General features: G+C 49.2%; 7 protein-coding genes and 1 long non-coding RNA gene across 9 annotated transcripts; 5 read left to right on the top strand and 3 right to left on the bottom strand.

Moving 5' to 3' along the window:
* Nucleotides 1-513: 513 nt before the first annotated feature.
* Nucleotides 514-4,007, bottom strand: LOC136194212 (uncharacterized). The gene is made up of 3 exons (XM_065983276.1): nucleotides 3,549-4,007; nucleotides 1,496-3,498; nucleotides 514-1,449 (listed from the first exon to the last, which is right to left on the bottom strand). The coding sequence occupies exons 2-3, from the start codon at nucleotides 2,067-2,069 to the stop codon at nucleotides 593-595; spliced, it is 1,431 nt and encodes a 476-aa protein (XP_065839348.1). The 5' UTR covers nucleotides 2,070-3,498; nucleotides 3,549-4,007; the 3' UTR covers nucleotides 514-592.
* Nucleotides 4,008-5,867: 1,860 nt separating this feature from the next.
* On the bottom strand, nucleotides 5,868-6,779 carry LOC136193600 (uncharacterized). Its single transcript, XR_010671387.1, has 2 exons — nucleotides 6,196-6,779; nucleotides 5,868-6,129 (listed from the first exon to the last, which is right to left on the bottom strand). It is a non-coding gene; the product is annotated as an uncharacterized lncRNA (long non-coding RNA).
* Nucleotides 6,186-8,260, top strand: LOC136193589 (myosin-6-like). Its single transcript, XM_065982502.1, has 2 exons — nucleotides 6,186-6,776; nucleotides 6,836-8,260. Exons 1-2 carry the CDS (start codon nucleotides 6,297-6,299, stop codon nucleotides 8,081-8,083), a joined length of 1,728 nt encoding a protein of 575 aa, XP_065838574.1. The 5' UTR covers nucleotides 6,186-6,296; the 3' UTR covers nucleotides 8,084-8,260.
* A 311-nt stretch (nucleotides 8,261-8,571) lies between these two features.
* LOC136193595 (NGFI-A-binding protein 2-like) lies at nucleotides 8,572-9,543 on the top strand. Its single transcript, XM_065982510.1, has 2 exons — nucleotides 8,572-8,912; nucleotides 8,963-9,543. Exons 1-2 carry the CDS (start codon nucleotides 8,600-8,602, stop codon nucleotides 9,499-9,501), a joined length of 852 nt encoding a protein of 283 aa, XP_065838582.1. The 5' UTR covers nucleotides 8,572-8,599; the 3' UTR covers nucleotides 9,502-9,543.
* LOC136193590 (myc box-dependent-interacting protein 1-like) lies at nucleotides 9,487-12,474 on the bottom strand. Its single transcript, XM_065982503.1, has 15 exons — nucleotides 12,332-12,474; nucleotides 12,198-12,278; nucleotides 12,089-12,143; nucleotides 11,940-12,034; nucleotides 11,775-11,870; nucleotides 11,650-11,712; nucleotides 11,464-11,597; nucleotides 11,342-11,417; nucleotides 11,113-11,291; nucleotides 10,908-11,055; nucleotides 10,744-10,844; nucleotides 10,578-10,686; nucleotides 10,452-10,526; nucleotides 10,058-10,394; nucleotides 9,487-10,000 (listed from the first exon to the last, which is right to left on the bottom strand). Exons 1-14 carry the CDS (start codon nucleotides 12,419-12,421, stop codon nucleotides 10,215-10,217), a joined length of 1,482 nt encoding a protein of 493 aa, XP_065838575.1. The 5' UTR covers nucleotides 12,422-12,474; the 3' UTR covers nucleotides 9,487-10,000; nucleotides 10,058-10,214.
* Nucleotides 12,475-12,477: 3 nt separating this feature from the next.
* Nucleotides 12,478-14,459, top strand: LOC136193592 (E3 ubiquitin-protein ligase Rnf220-like). 2 transcript variants are annotated; one of them, XM_065982507.1, is made up of 10 exons: nucleotides 12,478-12,849; nucleotides 12,899-13,016; nucleotides 13,071-13,167; nucleotides 13,219-13,264; nucleotides 13,325-13,449; nucleotides 13,504-13,775; nucleotides 13,830-13,877; nucleotides 13,929-13,965; nucleotides 14,024-14,098; nucleotides 14,160-14,456. In XM_065982507.1, the coding sequence occupies exons 1-10, from the start codon at nucleotides 12,684-12,686 to the stop codon at nucleotides 14,229-14,231; spliced, it is 1,056 nt and encodes a 351-aa protein (XP_065838579.1). In that variant the 5' UTR covers nucleotides 12,478-12,683; the 3' UTR covers nucleotides 14,232-14,456. The 2 variants fall into 2 exon arrangements, with proteins under 2 accessions (XP_065838579.1, XP_065838578.1); XM_065982506.1 differs by having other exon boundaries at nucleotides 14,024-14,459.
* Nucleotides 14,460-14,615: 156 nt separating this feature from the next.
* Nucleotides 14,616-15,921, top strand: LOC136193594 (rhodopsin-like). The gene has a single exon (XM_065982509.1). The coding sequence runs from the start codon at nucleotides 14,630-14,632 to the stop codon at nucleotides 15,707-15,709; it is 1,080 nt and encodes a 359-aa protein (XP_065838581.1). The 5' UTR covers nucleotides 14,616-14,629; the 3' UTR covers nucleotides 15,710-15,921.
* A 16-nt stretch (nucleotides 15,922-15,937) lies between these two features.
* Nucleotides 15,938-17,817, top strand: LOC136193593 (rhodopsin-like). The gene has a single exon (XM_065982508.1). The coding sequence runs from the start codon at nucleotides 16,595-16,597 to the stop codon at nucleotides 17,690-17,692; it is 1,098 nt and encodes a 365-aa protein (XP_065838580.1). The 5' UTR covers nucleotides 15,938-16,594; the 3' UTR covers nucleotides 17,693-17,817.
* The last annotated feature ends 768 nt before the right edge of the window (nucleotides 17,818-18,585 follow it).

Below are 18,585 nucleotides of genomic sequence, written 5' to 3'. Positions count from 1 at the left end.
ATTACGCGCACTGGCTTGTCACGCTGGAGTCTTAATGAGAACCGGAAGTCCCGATGCTCCTCCCCCGTGGACCACACGCGAGATTCAACCAATCAGTGGGCGAATAAAGAGTAGACGCGCTCTATAAACAGTTAGTGAGTGCTGCATTCAGTACTCGGACTCGGAAGTCGGAACTGCAGCAATGAAAAAGAGCTCAGGTCGCGTTGAAGGACTCGGAGCTGAGTTACTCGATACTGTGACTGATCTGGTGGACGAATTGGAAACGGTGAAACATCTTCAAAGGACCTCGAAATTTGTTCTTTGCATTGCCTGTCTTCTTACTGTTGTTGTAGCATTTCTTTTCTTTCAAGTAGTCTGTAAAATCCTATAGCGTCATCATTCAATATTACCAGTTGCGTTTCGCATACACGACGGACGGGGGACACGCGTGAGGTTAATTGATATATACGAGTGATTTAGGTACAGGGTAATCCCCACGTTAGTCCCCAAGGGTCTTCTCATGGATGACCCGTATCACGAGGCAAGTCAATGAAGATAAATAGTAAACACCTCTTCAGAAGAAAAAATTAATAAAAACTCCCCAAATAATCTCTTACGTCCAAGCGTTGATTACGCGCACTGGCTTGTCAGATGGAGTCTCAACAAGACCAGGTATCGTCGCCTTCTCTTCCTCCATATCAATAATCGTCGCACTGCTTTTCTTCCGGATTTGAGGCGGCGATTTCTCACCCGGAAGTCCAACCCCAATATCTATCACTTCCGCGGAACGCTTCGTTTTAATTTTCCGCCGCGGAATATCCACCTTACCCATTTCCATTTCAATCATCTCAGCCGATTGTCTAGATTTAATAACGTTCTTTTTCCTCTCAAGCGCCTCTCGAAAAGGATCAACAACACTCTCCTGAGACATCAAGGAAACCTTCTTCTTCGGCTCAACAACAATCACAGAAGTAGGCAACGGTTTCTTCTCCGTTTTCTCATCAGAACTCCACAAAAAATCTTTCAAAGCAGCCACATTCCAAAAAGATGATCCAGAAATTGTAGAATTTCTCTGAGGAGGTGCTACTTTGCTTGGACTAGACCACGCTTTCTTTGTAATTGTAGCAACGCCGTTTGGCTGGAGACCAAACCACGTTGGCATGACAATTTTGACGGCGTCTTTGAGGGGTAGGGACATTGAAGCGATGCCCACGCTCGCGCTAAGAGGCCAGCCTATGTGAAAATAAATACCCAAAACGAGACTTTTATAGGAGGAAGTGACGTCACGTATATCCGTATATGTTAGGGGTGTTGAGAAGTCAATTTCTGGGAGATAATTGTCTGTTGTTAGATGAGAATCTGTGAGTAGAAAATCCTCTGTTTTGCTTTTAATTTGATTAGTGGTGTTGGGTTGGTTTGGTGCGAAGAGATAGCTTTTGACGTAGACGCCAAAAGCGGACGCTAAATCGCCTATAAAATCATAAATTTTAATATTTAATTAAAAAGTTAACGTTACCTTCAGGTTTGGGAATTTTTCTCACTTTTCTTACTCTGACTTTTAGTCCACACGTCTTTCTATTATACTCAAAAGATAGGCAGACCTCTGGGACTTCAGTTTCCCTGACGTCACTTGTCGAAGAAACGACGTCTAGGCGAGAAGTCGCGCGTGACGTCATTGTCAACTTTTGACTTTGGGGGCCCCTCTTTTTCGTCTCGTTTTCGATCATGTGCTTGCACCAGGGATCGGCTGCTACGTCGGCGGCGCTATTTCCGTCGTCGTCGCGCTGAGAAACGTCGATCGTTTCGCATTCCAGAAGGCTTTTTAGTATTTCTTTGTTTCCTTGCTTGGCGCTGAGATGAAGGGGCGTCGTTCCGCTGACGAGGTCGGGGATGTTCGGGTTGGCGCCGTGGCGTAGGAGAAGTCGGACGATTTCGATTGCGTTCGTTGCGACGGCTTCGTGAAGTGCCGTCCATTCGTAGAGACCGATTGCGTTCACGTCGATTCCCGAGGCGATTCCGCGGCGAACGAGGTCCGTGTCGTCGAAACGAGCGCCGATGTGGATTCTGGTGTCTTCGTAATCTCGCTGCATTCGTAAAGAAAAAACAGGGAGTTGCTAAGGAACACATGATCCCGTACTGCGGGGGGCGTACTGAGGTGCTTCCTGCTCTCCCACCGCGCAGACGATGATCTCACGAGAAGCAAAAATTCAAGGGTGCCTCACCCAACTCCTCCCACATCTGCTTTCATCGACGTCCTTACTCAACCACCGTGAGCAGCCTTCGCGATGGCTCGTAGAAGAAAGGTACGTTGAGCGGTTTTGGGGTTATCTGCATTTATCCGCTCACGCTCGACCAATCCGGCGTGAGTATTGATCTCTAGTCACGCGCGCAATCCGGTAATTTATTCGTGTCGCTCCGTTTGATTCGTCGCGCTCCGCTCGATCACGCTGCAGCAATGAAAAAGAGCTCAGGCTGCGTCGAACTCGAAGGACTCGGAGTTGAGCTACTTGATATTGCAAATGATCAGGTGGGCGAAATGGGAAAAACTCGGGGCTCAGGCTGTGATTCGGATACTGTGATGAAACTTTGGAAAAAGGTGGAAGATCTTCAAAGGACCCAGATTTGGATAACTGTTTTTTTCGTTGCCTGCCTTCTCGTAACTCTCGCTGTAGTTATAACATTTCTTTCAGTTTGAGTGCCACTTGTATCTTCTCTTGGATCTTGAATCTTTCTCATGTGTTACATGTGCACTGTACTTTCTTTCGGAGAGTTTACACATCAGCCCGATTGAAAGTAGAGCGATATTTTCATTTGATTACAGTAGGGTCAGTACCGACGGGTAAAGCATGCGAACTTCCGTTAATTCTGCAAGCGCAGAGTAAATTAGTGACTGATTTGTGAGCAATCGCGTAGTCCTTGGCTTCGGAGTATGGGAACACAGCAGCTTCTAAGAGCAAACACTCAGCGAAGAGGTGTGTCGGAGGCGTGTTAGAGATCCGTAGATGTGTTTTCCGGTCTAGCGATGAACCAAAGTAGAGGGGCGCCACTACTATACCACTTTTCGTCGATGAATTGTCTCGTGCTTTACTCGCTGCCTTCTTTTGCAGACTTGAGAAAAAATGTAGGCGCGGCATGAGTTAACTTAATTAATAAAGGGTTGCGCTGATTGTAAACACCCTGGTGCACTCCATCTTTTGAGTAGCCTGCAACTCCGTACTGTGACGTCACGGTCTCGATCTCAGCAACTGGGCCAGTTCAGATCCGCACTGCTGAACCTGCAATTGTAAGTGCAGTGTGAATCTCCATCAAGTGACGTCACGTAGATCCCTGTATGTTAGAGGTGTTGAGAAGTCAATTTCTGGAAGATACTCGTTTGTTGTTAAATGAGCATCTGTGAATAGAAAATCCTCCGTTGAAGAAAATCCTCCGTTTTGCTTTTAATTTGATGAGTGGCGTGGGGTTGGTTTGGTGCGAAGAGATAGCTTTTGACGTAGACGCCAAAAGCGGAAGCTAAATCGCCTATAAAATCAATATACTTTAATATTTTTTATTGAAAAAGTTAACGTTACCTTCAGGTTTGGGAATTTTCTTACTCTGACTTTCAGAAGACACGTCTTTCTATTATACTCAAAAGATAGGCAGACGCTCCTGTAGCCTGTTGATGGTAGTTGGCGTGGTCGAAAATTTTTGCGCGAAAGCCATACAAAGCTCGCGCTGTTTATCGAGCATTTCAAACTTTAGAGGACCAGACCCTCGGTCTGGACTAATTCAAAGCCAACGTAGAGTGTTCCTAGGCGACCGCTTACGTACGGATGTCCGATCAACGTTCTCAGTTCACCCCAGTGGCTCGAAAAACGTCACTGCGACTTCGCCGAGTTGGTGTCGTGTCGCAGAACGACGGGCATTCCAAGAAAAGGCTGCTTTCCCCGACAGAAAAGGTACGGGGACCGCTTAGGCATAGGATTCGAATTCTCGAAGCCAACTGCCTCAACAAGGATGCGCCATCGAATGTTGTTGTACTTGGCTTAGAAAGTAGAAACGGATGACCCGTATAGTGCATCACGTGGTAGAGATACTGTATTGGAGTAATTTTAGTGCAAGCAATTTTGATGCGGTGCTGGTTCTTGTGCAAGGTGGTGATGGGACAAATATTGGCGGTGATGGTGATGGTGAGAATAATGGTAGTGGTGATGATGGGTGGTGGTGGTAGTGGTGGTGGTCCTACTACCTAACTACCTAGCTATTTAATCATTAATTATTTTAATCGTTATGATTTAATACATGCAGTAATATATTATTTTACGTATCTCACCTTGAGTCGTCCTCCACCGTTACGCCTTCGTCCGTCGTCGAGCTTGCCGCGTGTCTAAAGCACAATAACAAACAAGCGTCAAAAAATCGTGATACCTGAGGCCGAAATCTTCGTCCCTCCCTCCGCTCGTCGATCTTCGTCCATCATCTTGCGTCCCCTAAAACTCAGAAAAAGAAAGCAAGCGGAAACTATGAACACTCCATACAGATACCTCGTGTAGAATCCTTGTCCGCCGACGCGACGATCTTCGTCCATCCAGCCGGCCGCTTGCATCCACCTAAAAACTCAAAAACAGAAAGCAAGCGGAAATTATGAACACTCCATACAGATACCTCTAGATGCCTCTTGTCCACCGACGCGACGATCTTCGTCCATCCGCTTGCATCCACCTAAAACTCAAAAAAAGACAGCAAAAGAAAACGTGAGCACTCCATACAGATACCTCGTTGGAGTCTTCGTCCTTCGTCCGCTGAGGAGTAGCGTCGGCCTTCCCACCTATATCCCTAAAGGAAGAGAAAGTATGGGGAATTTGTGAGCGGTCCATACAGGCACCTTGTTATCGGTCCGACGCGGCGCGGTGTCGTCTTCGTCCATCCAGGCGTCGCACCGCGCGTGACCTGCAAGAAGCAGTCGTGTGAGTTGGAATAATTAAAAGATTTTGAATATAATATTTAATAAATTTACTTAGTATAATTAATTAAAATTAGTACTCCTCTATCCTACTACCTAGCACTACTCATGGTCCTGCCATGGACAACCTAGACACCTAGGAAAAAAATTGTTGGTAGGTTGGCTGATGGACAGATGGTTGATGTGTAAAGGAGGTGGACAGGTAGATGGAGTGACAATGACATAATAGTTGGCAGATGAAAACTTATAGGGGCTAGCCTATGGAGAAAAAATGACGGTAGGTGCTGCAAAAAAATAGCTGGGCACCTGCACGTGACTCACAATTACCTAATTAAAATGACGCAAGTAGACTCACTCACCTTCTCGACTTACCCAAACTCGTCGCGTGCGACTAGAACGTACGGCAGCGAACCACGAAAGGGGGCCTCATGCATGAAAATGCGGCGTCGATGACTCGATCTTCAGAGTTTCGTGGGAAGAAGATCCGTCCGAACTGCATGAGCGCGACTGCAGCAATCTTGGGATCCCAATCTTGATCCATGCATGTAACCTATTAGTTGTACGGCGAACTACATGTAGAAGTCTAGCGATCGAGCGCGGTTGCAGATTTGACGGCGCACGTACATACCTCGATCGTGACGCGACTCCGAGTCGTGGTCTCGCCTTGCGTCGATCGCTTCCGAGTCTCTTTCGACATGCACGTGCATGGGCGCGCGGCGCGCTGTCGATTCGAAGTTGCGCGACGGCCGGGCCGGGCTTGGCTCTTGGGAGCCCCGCTCTAGCTGTGCGCCGCTGTGCGCCGCTGCAGCGAAGCAACTGTAGCTCTTTGTGATCGTGGACCAATAGGAATGCTCGCTTGGTCGTGCGACCGAGGTGTTTATCACGTGTGGGTGGGACATGCCGAAAACCTGAGCTGTGAGGTGCAACGTGAAACCACGCGTCCAAATCGTGAGCAATAATTATTTTTTGAAATAACTATAGTACCGGTGACATACAAGTCTAGAAAAACAGAGAGAATTTTTTCGCGTCTGGTCTTCGCCGGTATTTTGTCAAATAACTGTTTTCATCTGTGAGAGTTGAGACCACGACTAAAACCATAGATATGTCTATGACTACTGCTATATAGACCGTCCTCAGCTTGATTGCCTATTATGAATTACAGCGAAAAAAGGGGAAATTCCCTATATCCAGGTCCAGGAAAAGTTTCTCTACGGGGGGAAAGCACGGGGACTTTCTTACACCTTCTACGGTAGAGGGAAAACCAAGGTACGTACCGTATAGCCGCTCATAGTTAGACAATTACGCCATAGCTTCCGAAAAGGATCTTGCCTCATTTCATCTCCACCCACGTCCATCCTGTGACCTTACTCAAACCATGAGCAACGTTGACGATGACTCAGTCGACGTCGAACGAAGAGAAACGAACATGGAAGTGACTGCGTCGTCTCGATCGCCGTCTCTCGGCGATTCGACGGATCGCGATCGAGACACAACAACCGCATCGAGTCCCTCGGAGGTCCTCAGCCCACGAAATTGGCCGAACAAGCGCGATGACGACGGATTGCCGCAACCAGCGGCATTCGACGCGCTTCTAGTCTCCTATAACACCGTCCTAGCCGATCTCAACGCCCGAATGCGACTCCTAAAGCAATACAAACGACTCAGCGATCGACAAAAGGCGACTATAGACGATCTACTGCGCGGAACAGCGAAAGACGACATCGTAGCGCGTCGTTTTTCCGACGAAGTAGGGGCAGGAGCCACAGAAAGGCTCGCTTTGATGGAACAAATCGAAGAACTGAAACTCAAGGCGGGAATTCTCGAGTCAACAAACCCAGGGCAGTTTCATCTTGACGTAAGAGATAGAGATACCTAATAGGTAAAGAAACTTTATTGATTTTTTTCCCTCTATAGACTACCATGACGACGGGTATGTCGGAGATGTCTCAATCGGCGGCGGGGGTCGACGGTCTGCTTCGTGCCGCCCATCACGAGAGGGAAGTCGCTTCGGCGCTTCTCGAGAAACTGAAAGCTGAATTCGCCGAATATCGGGCGGAGTCGGAGAAGAAAATTGAGGCTCTAACGAATGAACTCGATCGAGCGAAAATTCTTCACGAAGAAATGTCGAAATTATTAATCGAGAGAGATAAGAACATTGGTGAATTGAAGGCGGATTTAAATGATTATAAAATCCAATGCGAAGAACTGAAGAAAAGTCGGCTTGAAGGCGAGACGGAAGTGGGGGAGGAGGAGCCCGTGACCGAGAAAACGGAAAACGAAACCGACGTTCCTCAGAAATCAACAGAAATTGATAAAACGGAATTATTATTAATGCAGGACGAGATAACGCGACTCCGAGAAGCGCTAGCCGAAGCGTTAGAAGCACGCGGAATCGCCGAAGAACGACTCAGTCACGAACACAATCTCTCGGAAGATCATCGCAAACGCGCTTCGGATCTCGACGAAAATCGACGTCGTCTTCAAGCGCAAATCACCACTTTAAAGGGAAAAGTCACTGACGTGGAAAAGCGAGCGCTTACGACGTCACAAAGTGCGGAGAATCTCGAACGTAAACTTAGCGTCGCCATGGAGGAAGCGAAGTGGCTAAAAACCGATTTGAAGAAGGCGAATCGTGATCGAGAGCTGCTCAATAGTCAGCTTAGAAGTATGGAGCACAGCCACGTGAGACGAACCGACGCGACGACGGAAAACGAACTCCGCCTCGTCGCCGATCAACTCCGCATGATCCTAAAACAGAACAACGATCTCAAAGCGATCCTACATCGTCAACGTGACGTCATAGCGAGATTAAATAAACCGGAAGTTGTTGAAGCGAGCGGTGGCGGCGGCACCGGCGATATTCTTCGGCCTCCGCCGGTGACGTCACTGGTTGATGACGTCAATGAAAATAGCATTCGTTCGCGAACAAATTCGGATCAACTTCCGCGTCAACGAAAGCTCGTGCAGCTTCACGATCGGCCTCATAGTGAAAGTGACTTTTCTACTAAGCTTTCGAATCGTCTAGGGAGTCGGGTGGTACACGGCAAGCTGCCGCCGGTGCCGTCGCCTCCGCGTACGAGAGAGACTTACATGAATTGGGAGACGCTTGATAAGGACTTGAAGGCGTCGGCGGTGAAATCAAAGTGGAAAGAAAAACAGTAATAGCTAATTAGTACTGTATATGCCTAAACTAAAATAAGTTATGTAAGAAAAAAACAGCTGTATCCACAATGAACCACTTTTCACTTACTTTTTTGCGCTTTTATAATTAGGAAATTTGTTAGACGTCAAACATACGCGACGAGTTTAATATAAGAAAAAATAAGCAATTTAAACCAATGACGTCACAGTATCCCGTATGTTATAGGGTAAACGGGTTTTTGCCGTTTTTGCTGGAAAAACCGTTTACCCTACTCCGGATATACGGGCATCAGACACGTAAAAAACAGCACGCGGCACAATAGCCTTTTCTTTTGAACGTGTTTACTTTTGTATATGCTACAATGCGTCAAAAAATGCTTCCTGTTAGAGACATTTCGCCGAGCGCTGCGATTGGTTCCCTCGTTTCCGGTTTGACGTGATTGGCTCCCCACCCCCCTTCAGACCCCCCAGACAACGTAAGAGTGGGGGGTGGTCGCGCATGATTGGTCCGATTCATACCACCACCTCCCCCCGACCATGGAACCACCCCAACGTCCCCGAGCGAAATCGAGCGTCGCAGTTCGCCAGGAGCAACTGCGACGCTTACTCGAACGCGCAAATCTCCTCGAATACTACCCGGCTTTCATTCATCAAGGCGGCGACGACGTTCGACAGATATGCGAGGCGAACGACGACGAAATCAACGAAATTCTTCAAATCGTCGGAATGGACGTCAAACCGCTGCACACGCTTCGCTTCGTCAAGGCGGTTAACGAATGGAAAAAGGTCCTTGGCGACGGGGAGTGTCTACGTCCCATTGCTCACGAGACCGTGCGTGGGAGGAGTAGAGGTAGGTGGTGTAATTCTTTAGGGGGAAGTGTAAGAAAAACTATGTTGCAGTCGATATTGCGGTGCAAACGAGTCCGCCGTCGATCGCTTCGGCGATCGCCGTCGGAGCGACGTACGATTGGGACGACGAGCACAAGGCGATTATACGCGAGCATTCGGCGATTTACGGACGCAAATCGAAGAATTGTAAGAAGCGCAAGACGCTCGATTTGACGAATCACGAGTTGAGCGTCAATTCGGCGGCGTACGAGCTCTGCATTCGCGATCCGACGCTTCTCGTGCGACGAAACGAGCTTCTGAATCGATCGCGAGCGATTGTACGGGGAAGCGGCTACACGTTCGTTCACGGGCGATCGCGCGCGAAGCAAGCGCTGTCGGCGAAGGCGAAGGCGAAGGAACAGGAGAAGAAAAACGACGTGGCGGTGGCTCGGGGGCGGGGCGAAGACGAAACAGCCAATAAGCGATCGCGAACGGATACGTCATCATCGTCGCCATCTCCTACGTCATCGTCGTTGTCAAGCGATAGCGAAGACGGTACACTAGAGCGTTACCCTATAGCGACCGAAATGGGACTGTTAGACAGTAACTGAATAAAACATTTTTACCCTGCAAAGAGAAGACAGCGAATTTTAGTACTGGCTAACTGCGCATGTGCCGGCATCTACGAAGTGTCCACCACAGAAAATGAATACATTTACGCTACTGTATTACAGTTGCCAGTCCCCCTTTTCGTCGTCGACGAAGAGTGAGACGACAAGACGGGAGTATCTCGCATTGGCACGTCAACGGGACTTTGATATTGATCATGATTTTCTTACTCCCGCACGTCTCTTGGACTGTTTCCATCTTCCAGTTGGCCATCTTGCAACCGCGACATCGTTCGCTAACGTACGTTCTGCCGCCTCGCACGCCCGTTACCCACAAGGACGAGCACTGGCCTTCGCAATACGTAGTCCAGCGCTTCACGTAGCACGACTTGTCGGTGTTGTAGACGGTCATATATTTCGATTTAGGCAGGTGACACGCGTTCGTCGGCGCGAAAGAGAGCGTCGCGACGACGAGAATTGCGATCGTAGCGAGTGGAAGCATCTGGGGGAGGGCGCGGAGCGATTAGCGCGGGCAGGCGGACGCGAAAGGAACGTTTACCTTCGTTTGGCACCTTCTCCCGTCGAATGGAGTCCGGGGAAACGACGCTCGGCTTTTAGTTCCTGTCGAGACAACGCCTTAGCTCCGTGTGTATCCGGGCTTTGAATTTCATAATCTATTCTTAGATTCCTCCCGTCTGGAGGTCATCCTACCCGTCCTATATCTTTTTAGTAAAGTTAGCCGGAAATAGTCCGATTTTTCCGTTGGTCGTGTTGACACCCTTTAACCAGCCTTCGTCTTCGTCATCGTTGCCAAACGGCACGACATCAATTGTAACGCCTTTTTCGAATGATAACTCATCTTCATCTTGGCCCGCGTAAGGATGAGTCGACACCACCTTTTTTAAAAATTTACCCCCTTTAATAATATGAATCTCTGTAAGAAAGGAATGTACCTGGTACAGAATCTCCCCAGCAGGTGTTTCTGCATCTTTAGATGCATTGCCTGGTAACATAGTGTCACCTCCCTCCTAAATTAGATCACTAAGAGCCCATATGAGTAAAGAGGAGAGTAAACACACGTCGGCGTCGTGTCTTCCTTCCTCGCCTCCTACGTCATCATCTTTCTCGCGCGCGGGGCTTCCAATGGATCGGCGAACGGGTTTGGGGGGCCCCTGTTTCCCCGACGGACTTGTAAGAGAACGCGATTAATTATTAACTAATCAATAATCATGCCAAGAGACTCACGAATGAGATCTCCTAATGGGAGCATCTGCTCCATCGACATCTGCTTCGGCGCTTTCATTTTTAGCCGACTCTTGACCCCCGCCCTCTCCCGCTTCTTGACTCTTCAAACGGAGCCGACAAAAGGAGAACATTGTATATGTATCCAGTGCACAGGAAAGAATTACCGTCTCACTCTTTTTCTCCGCCTCCTCCGCACCCCCCTCTTCCACCTGGGCGGCCCCCTCTCCTTTATCTCCTACTTCGCTATTCGCATCATCATCATCATCATCATCATCATCGTCATCATCATCACTGGTATGGGCGTCCAATTTCCTGAAGAAAAGAGAAAAAACCGCATTCGCATTCTTTTTTCATTTCCTCGTGACTGACTCCGTCACAGTTTCCTTTTCTGGTTCTACTGTCTCCGTCGCTTCCTCCGTCGTTTCCTCCGTCGTCGTGGGAACAGGTTCCGGGTCCTGTTCCAGTTGGCGCACTTTTCTCGTGCTGTGCACGTGAGTCGCCGCTTCCTGAGCGACGCCGTCCATCAGATCATTGAGCTTCGTCTTAATCTTAATACATATATATATGTATATATATATATAACTTTTATTTAATAAACCCTTGCTGTGTCCACGTGATACGACGCTTCAGCGACGTAAAGACTTTGAAAAATTGCCGCGTAAAATGGAATTCGACTACGAAAAATTTGAATTTTTTGGTATCACTTTTCTCTCAACGTACCTGTCATAAAATGTTGGTATTTCCTCATAAAGTTCATTGGTGAGATCATTGTAAATGCGTCGCGCCTCTTCGAATTCCGCCTCGGCTTGCGCCAACTTCGCTTCGCTGCCCTTACCCTTCGCCTTCTTCGCTTGCTAAAAAAATCAATACCAATTAAATAATCAATACCGATTAAATAATCAGTACCTCGAGATGCCTTCGATGTCGATCATAGTCGACGACCTTGCGCTCGTGCTTCGATATCTTCGCCTGGAGAGAGAAAACGAAACCGGATTTTCCCAGGAAAGGCAAGGAGGTATAAAGACTCGGACCCTAATCTCTGGGAAATGGCTCGTATAGGTGCCCATCGGCGCAATCAGCTGATCCTTCAACTTTCCAAGCAATTCCGACCACACGCCGTTCATAGACTTGGGGGAGAGAAAAAGAAAATGTATTCAAGTACAATACTAGGTGACCACGCCCACTTCGAAACTTACGTCCAAAGCGCCGCTCACTTCGTCGCGACCCGCCCAATCGGGTTCGAAGAGCTCGCGAAAAATATCGCCCATCGCGCGACTCGCCGATTCCATCGCTACGCGCGCGAAATCGCGTGGTAAGAAAAAGTGCCACGCCCACGCCCTCATACTTTTTAGTGCGTCCGTGTATTTCTTTAGTTCCTTTTGGAGTCGCGTGGCCATCGTCTACAGTAGAGACGGCTTTGGGAGTGGGCGATGTAAAGGGGCGAGGTTTCGCACCTGCTGTTTCGTGAAATTGGTGACGAATTCGTTGAAAGTTTCGTCTTTCGTCGCCGCCGATTTTCCGAAGCGTTGCAAGACCTGTTTTCGCGGCCTTTCGCGAACGGAATCGGTGGCTCCGGTTCGCTCCTTACCTTCTCCGTCGCTCTCGACGAGATCTTCTTCGTGAAGAGAGCTCCGCGAGAGAAAACGGAGCCTTTGCTCTCCTTTCCGCTTTCGGCCATTGGGAAGAGGTGGGTGGGGTCGATATAGAACGACTTGATATCACTCCTCACCTGACGTCACAAGTGGGCGACGCTGATCAGTTGCCGCATCCGCTGACTCTTTGGTAATCCGTCGCTCCGGCCGCCGAATTCCGACAGCGGAGTCTTGCCTGATCCCCGTTCCCTCGTCCTCGCCGGCGAACGCGAGCTACGACGACACCCGACGAGCAATACGGTGCCGTCGTCAATCAGGTCACGGCAATCCGATATCCGGCAGAAAGGAATGACGGAAAAGACAGAAACGCCGACATCCGCTCCGGCACCTGCAATGAGAAGCAGCCTTCGTCAGAAAAACAAAGCTGTACTAGACTCCCCCGCCTCCGCCGCCGCCGTCGCCGTCGATTTTGATTTGAGACCGAGACGAGATAGAAAAAAGTGTACTTTCACAGGTGTTCCGTCTGATTAGAATCTAGGTATCGGGTGGGATTCAAAATTTAGGTTTGGGTTCGAGTGTCCAGTGTCCAATCTGCGACGTATTCCTCAAGCCTTCCGATCTGCAAAAGCACTGGCACGTCGAACAGTGCCGCCTCCAGGAATCAGACTCCCATGCAAAACTGTATAGATAAAGAAATAGATATTTTAGTACTGTCGTCTGAGGGTTTTATACTAGTAAGAGAAGGCGGAAAAGGGCCGTCGGATCCGCGTCCGAGGAGCCTCGAAACGACGACGGCGAAACGCAGGCACTGGCGACAGTCCGAGCCAAACGAGTACATATATATAGATTAATGCTTTTTGGTATAGCCAAAATGCATTGTTAGGCTCTCGAGTGCATTCAGCGCAATAAATACAAACGCAGTCTGCGAGGTAAGAACGAAAAAGAAAACAGCGCGCTTACCTGTATAAAGATTTAAATAATTTTGGAAGTTCCCACCACGTCGCCCAGCGGTCTCCCCACGTGTCCAATCTGCAGTCGCGTCATCGACGGCGACGCGAACGCGGTGAACGAACACATCGACGAATGCTTGGGATCGTCATCATCAGCACCTTCAGTATAGATATACTTATTGATTTATTAGGAATTTTTCTTCCATGAGACTTTGTAGCCAGTGGCGGATGGAAGTGATGCAAATGACTTTGAGGAGTACACGTGGGCCGGAGAGACGCGCGTGCGAGCGACGACGATGATACCGACGTCTCTGCTCTCCGATCAACGTCTCAGTGCCGGCGGCGATGAAGACACAGTCTTAGACATTGAAGGCGATGGTGGCGCTTTGGGAAAAGTTCAGTACACCGAAGCAGATTTGATTCCGTGCAAAGCGGACGAGCCGAGTGAGGAACGACAGCGACAGGCTCTGAGAGGAGCGGTAATAAGCAAGTAAATGATAAATAAATAAAGTGTATCTTTATATAATTATTGGTTATTGTGTAGCCTGCCTCAAAGGTCTCTAGATAGTTCTCTCGGCGTTTCAAACGAAGGGTTAGTGTATCTAATTTACGCGTAATCGCGTTCTGATGTTCTTATCTCAAGGCCGGGTTCGCAAGCGACGCGATGTCTCGTCTGCATGGTACACGGGCCTATATTTTTACCTATGGGAATTCTTACTCTGTTTTTCTTCCCCTTAGGATTCGTTTCAAACGCCCGTTGTCTCGGTCAATTGCTGGCACGTTTTCTGCGAAGTGTGTTGGCTTCGAGCACTGGTTTGTTTTCCCTTTTCGCCCCGCCGCCGTCTCCTTAGTGTCGAGACGCCAATTTTTCTAGGGTGCAAAGAAATTATGTCCCAAGTGCAACTCAATAACAGCGCCTGGCGACTTACGTAAAATATACATATAATTAGATATAGATACATAGACATACGGGTGATAAAAGCGTCAGTCTTTTGACGGCAAATTAGAGCAATAGAAGTGGGAAACCGACTTGTTAGAAGCGTTCGGCGAAGAGGAGCGCCCATGTCCACGCCAAAGGGGCCCCTTTTATCTTTCGAACAGTTTCTAATTAGGGAAACAGAAACTCTAGAATGCCTCCTAAGGGCGGTTCGATATCACGTATCCAATAAACATTACCCCGAGGAGCAGACGCGATTGCGTCAGTCGAACAACGCGAGAAAATGTACGACAGCATCGCCTTCGACTTCCCCATAGAAAATTTACCCCGATTGTTTGCGATCGACCCTTTATATCGAGCGGCGTCGCGACGTCCCACACTGTGCGCCAAACGATCGATCGCGAACAATGTCGCTTACCTTGGAACCCACGATCTCGACGTCGAACCTTTCATCGAACCTTTCATCGAATGAGACGAATACGACTATTGTCTATTGGACGACCGCCTATGCTCACGCTTCCGCTATAGTCAACATTTTTCTCGGCGTGCTTGGCTTGGCTAGCAACGGGATCGTTTTCTTCTCCGTCGTCGCGCGTCCGAAATTGCGGACCATCGATAACGTTCTCCTCGCCAATGTGGCGCTCATTGAACTCCTCTATTTTGCAACGTCGCATCCGATTGCAATCTGGGCGACGTTCCGCTACGGCGACTGGCGCGACGACGACGACGTCTGTCAGGCAAACGCCTATTTCAACGCGACTCTTCTGCCCCTCTGCTGGATCGCTCACGCCGTGCTCAGCTTTGAAAAATTCTACAGAGTGTGGTACGCCATAAAAAGGAAGAGTCTGACGATGTTTCAGGGTCTCACTGTCATCATCGTGTCGTGGGCTGTTTGCTTAGGTATATCGACGGCACCTTTCTTTGGCCAGGGCCGCTACAAAGTTCTTCAAACGCGTCTCATCTGCGGACCCAATTACGGCAATCCTATTGATCCCATTGGCCTGTATTCGACTATAGTGCTACTCCTTTGTTGGGCCGTCACATTCGCCTGCTACTTGTGCATATGTATCGTCGTTGTGCGCAATCGGAAGAAAGATCGCGCTCGACGTTCCATGACGGGCAGCTTCAACGGCGTCAAAGTCAGCGAAGAGGAAGCGGCGCGCCAACGACGCAGGGAGTCGGTCGAAGTCGCGATATCCACCACTCAGACGTCGTTCACCGTCTTTATCTCCGTCATTCTTTACACCGTCGTCTTTATCATTCCCATCATGGTTCAAGTGATCATCCATCACGGACGCGAGGGCCTCTATCAGGGTTACGGATCGTCAGACTTCAACATCTCCGCTTTTCACCTCTTTCTGGTCAACGTCCTCCTAGTTGTCAATCCACTCATCTATTCGCTTCGAACGAAAAAACTTCGCGATCATCTCGTCAAGATAACGAAGACAATCCTTCGTTGCCGTGGAAACGATTCAAATCCCAGCTGAACCGTGTGCATATTTATCGAGGAAACAAGTCGAACTTCCAGGAGAAGACTTTTAGTTGCTGTTCTGTTTCCTTTTGTCCGTATCTGTGCGTCCGTTGCACGTTGAATAGAAATGTTTATTAGGCCTCGTCGCGCCGACGGCTCACTGAGCATGGAGAAACGGAAGCCTTTGCTCTCCTTTCAAGAAGTGGACGACTTGATATCACTCCTTCCCTGACGTCACGAGTGGGCGACGCTGATCGGTTGCCGCATCCGCTGACTCTTTGGTAATCCGTCGCTCCAGCCGCCGAATTCCGACAGCGGAGTCTTGCCTGATCCCCGTTCCCTCGTCCTCGCCGATGAACGTGAGCTCCAACGACACCTGGACAACCAATACCGTGCCGTCGTCACAATGGTTCCCTTTCGCCCCGCCGCCGTCTCTTCTTTGTCTCAAGACGCCAATTTTCTACGTGCAAAGAAATTATGTCCCAAGTGCAACTCAATATACTTACGTAAATAATATACATATAATTAGATATAGATACATAGACATACGGGCGATAAAAGCGTCAGTCATTTGACGGCAAATTAGTACAATAGAAGTGGGAAACCGACTTGTTAGAAGCGTTCGGCGAACAAAAGCGCCCATGTCGACGCCAAAGGGGCCCCCTGCTATCTTTCGAACAGTTTCTAATTAGGGAAGCAGAAACTCTAGAATGTCTTTGAAGGGCGGTTCAATATATCACGTATCCAATTACACAAAACTCGAGAAGCAGACGCGCTTGCGTCATTGCGTCAGTCGAACAACGCGAGACAGCATCGCCTTCGAATCCCCCATAGAAAATTTACCCGAATCGTCCCTTTATATCGAGCAGGGTCGCCTCTTCCCACACTATACGCCAAAACAATGTCGCTTACCTTTGAAGACTTCACGACGTCGAACCTTTCATCGAACCTTTCATCGAAGGAGATGACGACGTCGAACCTTTCGTCGACAGAGATGACGAACACAGCTATTGCCCATTGGACGACCGCCTATGCTCACGCTATCGCTATTGTCTACATTCTTTTCGGCGTGCTCGGCGTGGCTAGCAACGGGATCGTCTTCTTCTCCGTCGTCACGCGTCCGAAATTGCGGACCATCGACAACTTTCTTCTCGCCAACGTCGCGCTCATTCAGCTCCTCTATTTTGCAACGTCGCATCCGATTTCGATCTGGGCGGCGTTGAGCTACGGCGTCTGGCGGGACGACGACGTCGTCTGTCAGATAAGCGCCTATTTCAACACGACTCTTCTGCCCGTCTGGTGGATCGCTCACGCCGTGCTCAGCGTTGAAAAATGCATCAAAACGATGTATGACTTTGAAAAGAAGCGTACGATGATAGTGCAGATGAGTCTCCTTGTCATTTTCGTGTCGTGGAGTTTTTGCGCCGGTATTGCGACGGCACCTTTAGTTGGCGTGGGCCGCTACAAAGTCCTCCGAACGCGTCTCACCTGCGGACCCAATTACGACAATCCGATCGACGCCATTGTCGTGTATTCGCGCACGGTGCTAGTCGTTTGTTGGATCATCACAATCATCTGCTACGTGATCATATCTACGATCATCAACCGCTATGGCAACAAATATCTCGCTCTACGTTCGACGGGCAGCCAAGTCGAAGTGGCGGCGGCGCGCCAACGACGCAGGGCGTTGACCAAGCTCCTCAGCTCCTCCACTCAGATGGGGACGACCGTCTTGATCTCCATTGGTCTCTACACGATCGCCTTTATCCTTCCAGCCGGCTATAATATTCTTCTCCATGACGACCCCGACTACGAATACGGATCGACAGACTTCCACATCTACGCCACTCAACTCTTCATTCTCAACCTCATCTTCGTCGTCAATCCACTCATCTATTCGCTTCCAACCAAACAACTTCGCAATCATCTCGTCGAAATAACGAAGAAATTCCTTTGTTGTCGCCGTGGAAACGATCCCCGTCCCAAAGACGCCTCGTGAAACGTGTGCATATTTATCGAGGAGACAAGTCGAACTCCTAGGCGAAGACTTAGACGCCGTTTTTGTTGTCTTGTTGTGTTGTGTCCGTATCAGTCAGTGTTCAGTGTTCAAATAGGAAACATGTTTGCCACATTCGCTCCCTCGAATGCGACCGGTCGATATTGGTCGTACGATTACGCCGTCGGATTCACGTTCGGCTACGTCCTCGTCCAATTCTGCGGTCTCCTCGGCAACGGCTTCATCGTACTCGTCGTCGCGACGAATCGAAATCTTCGTCGAGACGCGACCAACGTTCTCCTCGCGAATATATCCGCGGGTAAATTCATATATCTCGCCGCCGCCCACCCAATTATCGTGTGGAATATGCTCAACGGCGGAAGATGGACGGATGACGATCCCGTCTGCTGGACGTACGGATTTCTCTTCACGTTTCTCATGCCCAACATTCGAGTCGGTCACGCGCTCTTCGCCGCGGAAAAAGTAATCAATACTATTAATCCGCTTCGCGGACAACGCTTCTCGACGCGCACGTGGCTCTACGTCGTCGCCGTTTCGTGGTTAGTTTCCGTTCCCATAGCAATGATACCGTTTTTCATCCACGATCGATTCGGCGTTCTCTCGACGCGACTCATATGCGCGACGAATTTGGAGACGGATACGGATCGGAAGATACTGATGAGCTACATGGACGCGAATCTGTTCGTCTGCTACGTCGTCGTTCTCTTATCAATGAACTGGCTTTTTCGCGTCGCCGGTCGCAGCGCGTGGAGACAGGGAACGATGCGCGCTGAGAGCGTCGTCTCGGCGTCGCGCATTCGCAGTTGCAGCGTCGAGCGCGCTATTATCGAAGAGGAGAAGCGCCGTCGCGACGAGGAGGAACGATTGAGGGCTAT

Source organism: Oscarella lobularis, chromosome 12 (assembly GCF_947507565.1).
Source record: "Oscarella lobularis chromosome 12, ooOscLobu1.1, whole genome shotgun sequence".
Lineage (NCBI taxonomy): Eukaryota > Metazoa > Porifera > Homoscleromorpha > Homosclerophorida > Oscarellidae > Oscarella > Oscarella lobularis.
This window is presented reverse-complemented; position numbering and strand designations above follow the sequence as displayed.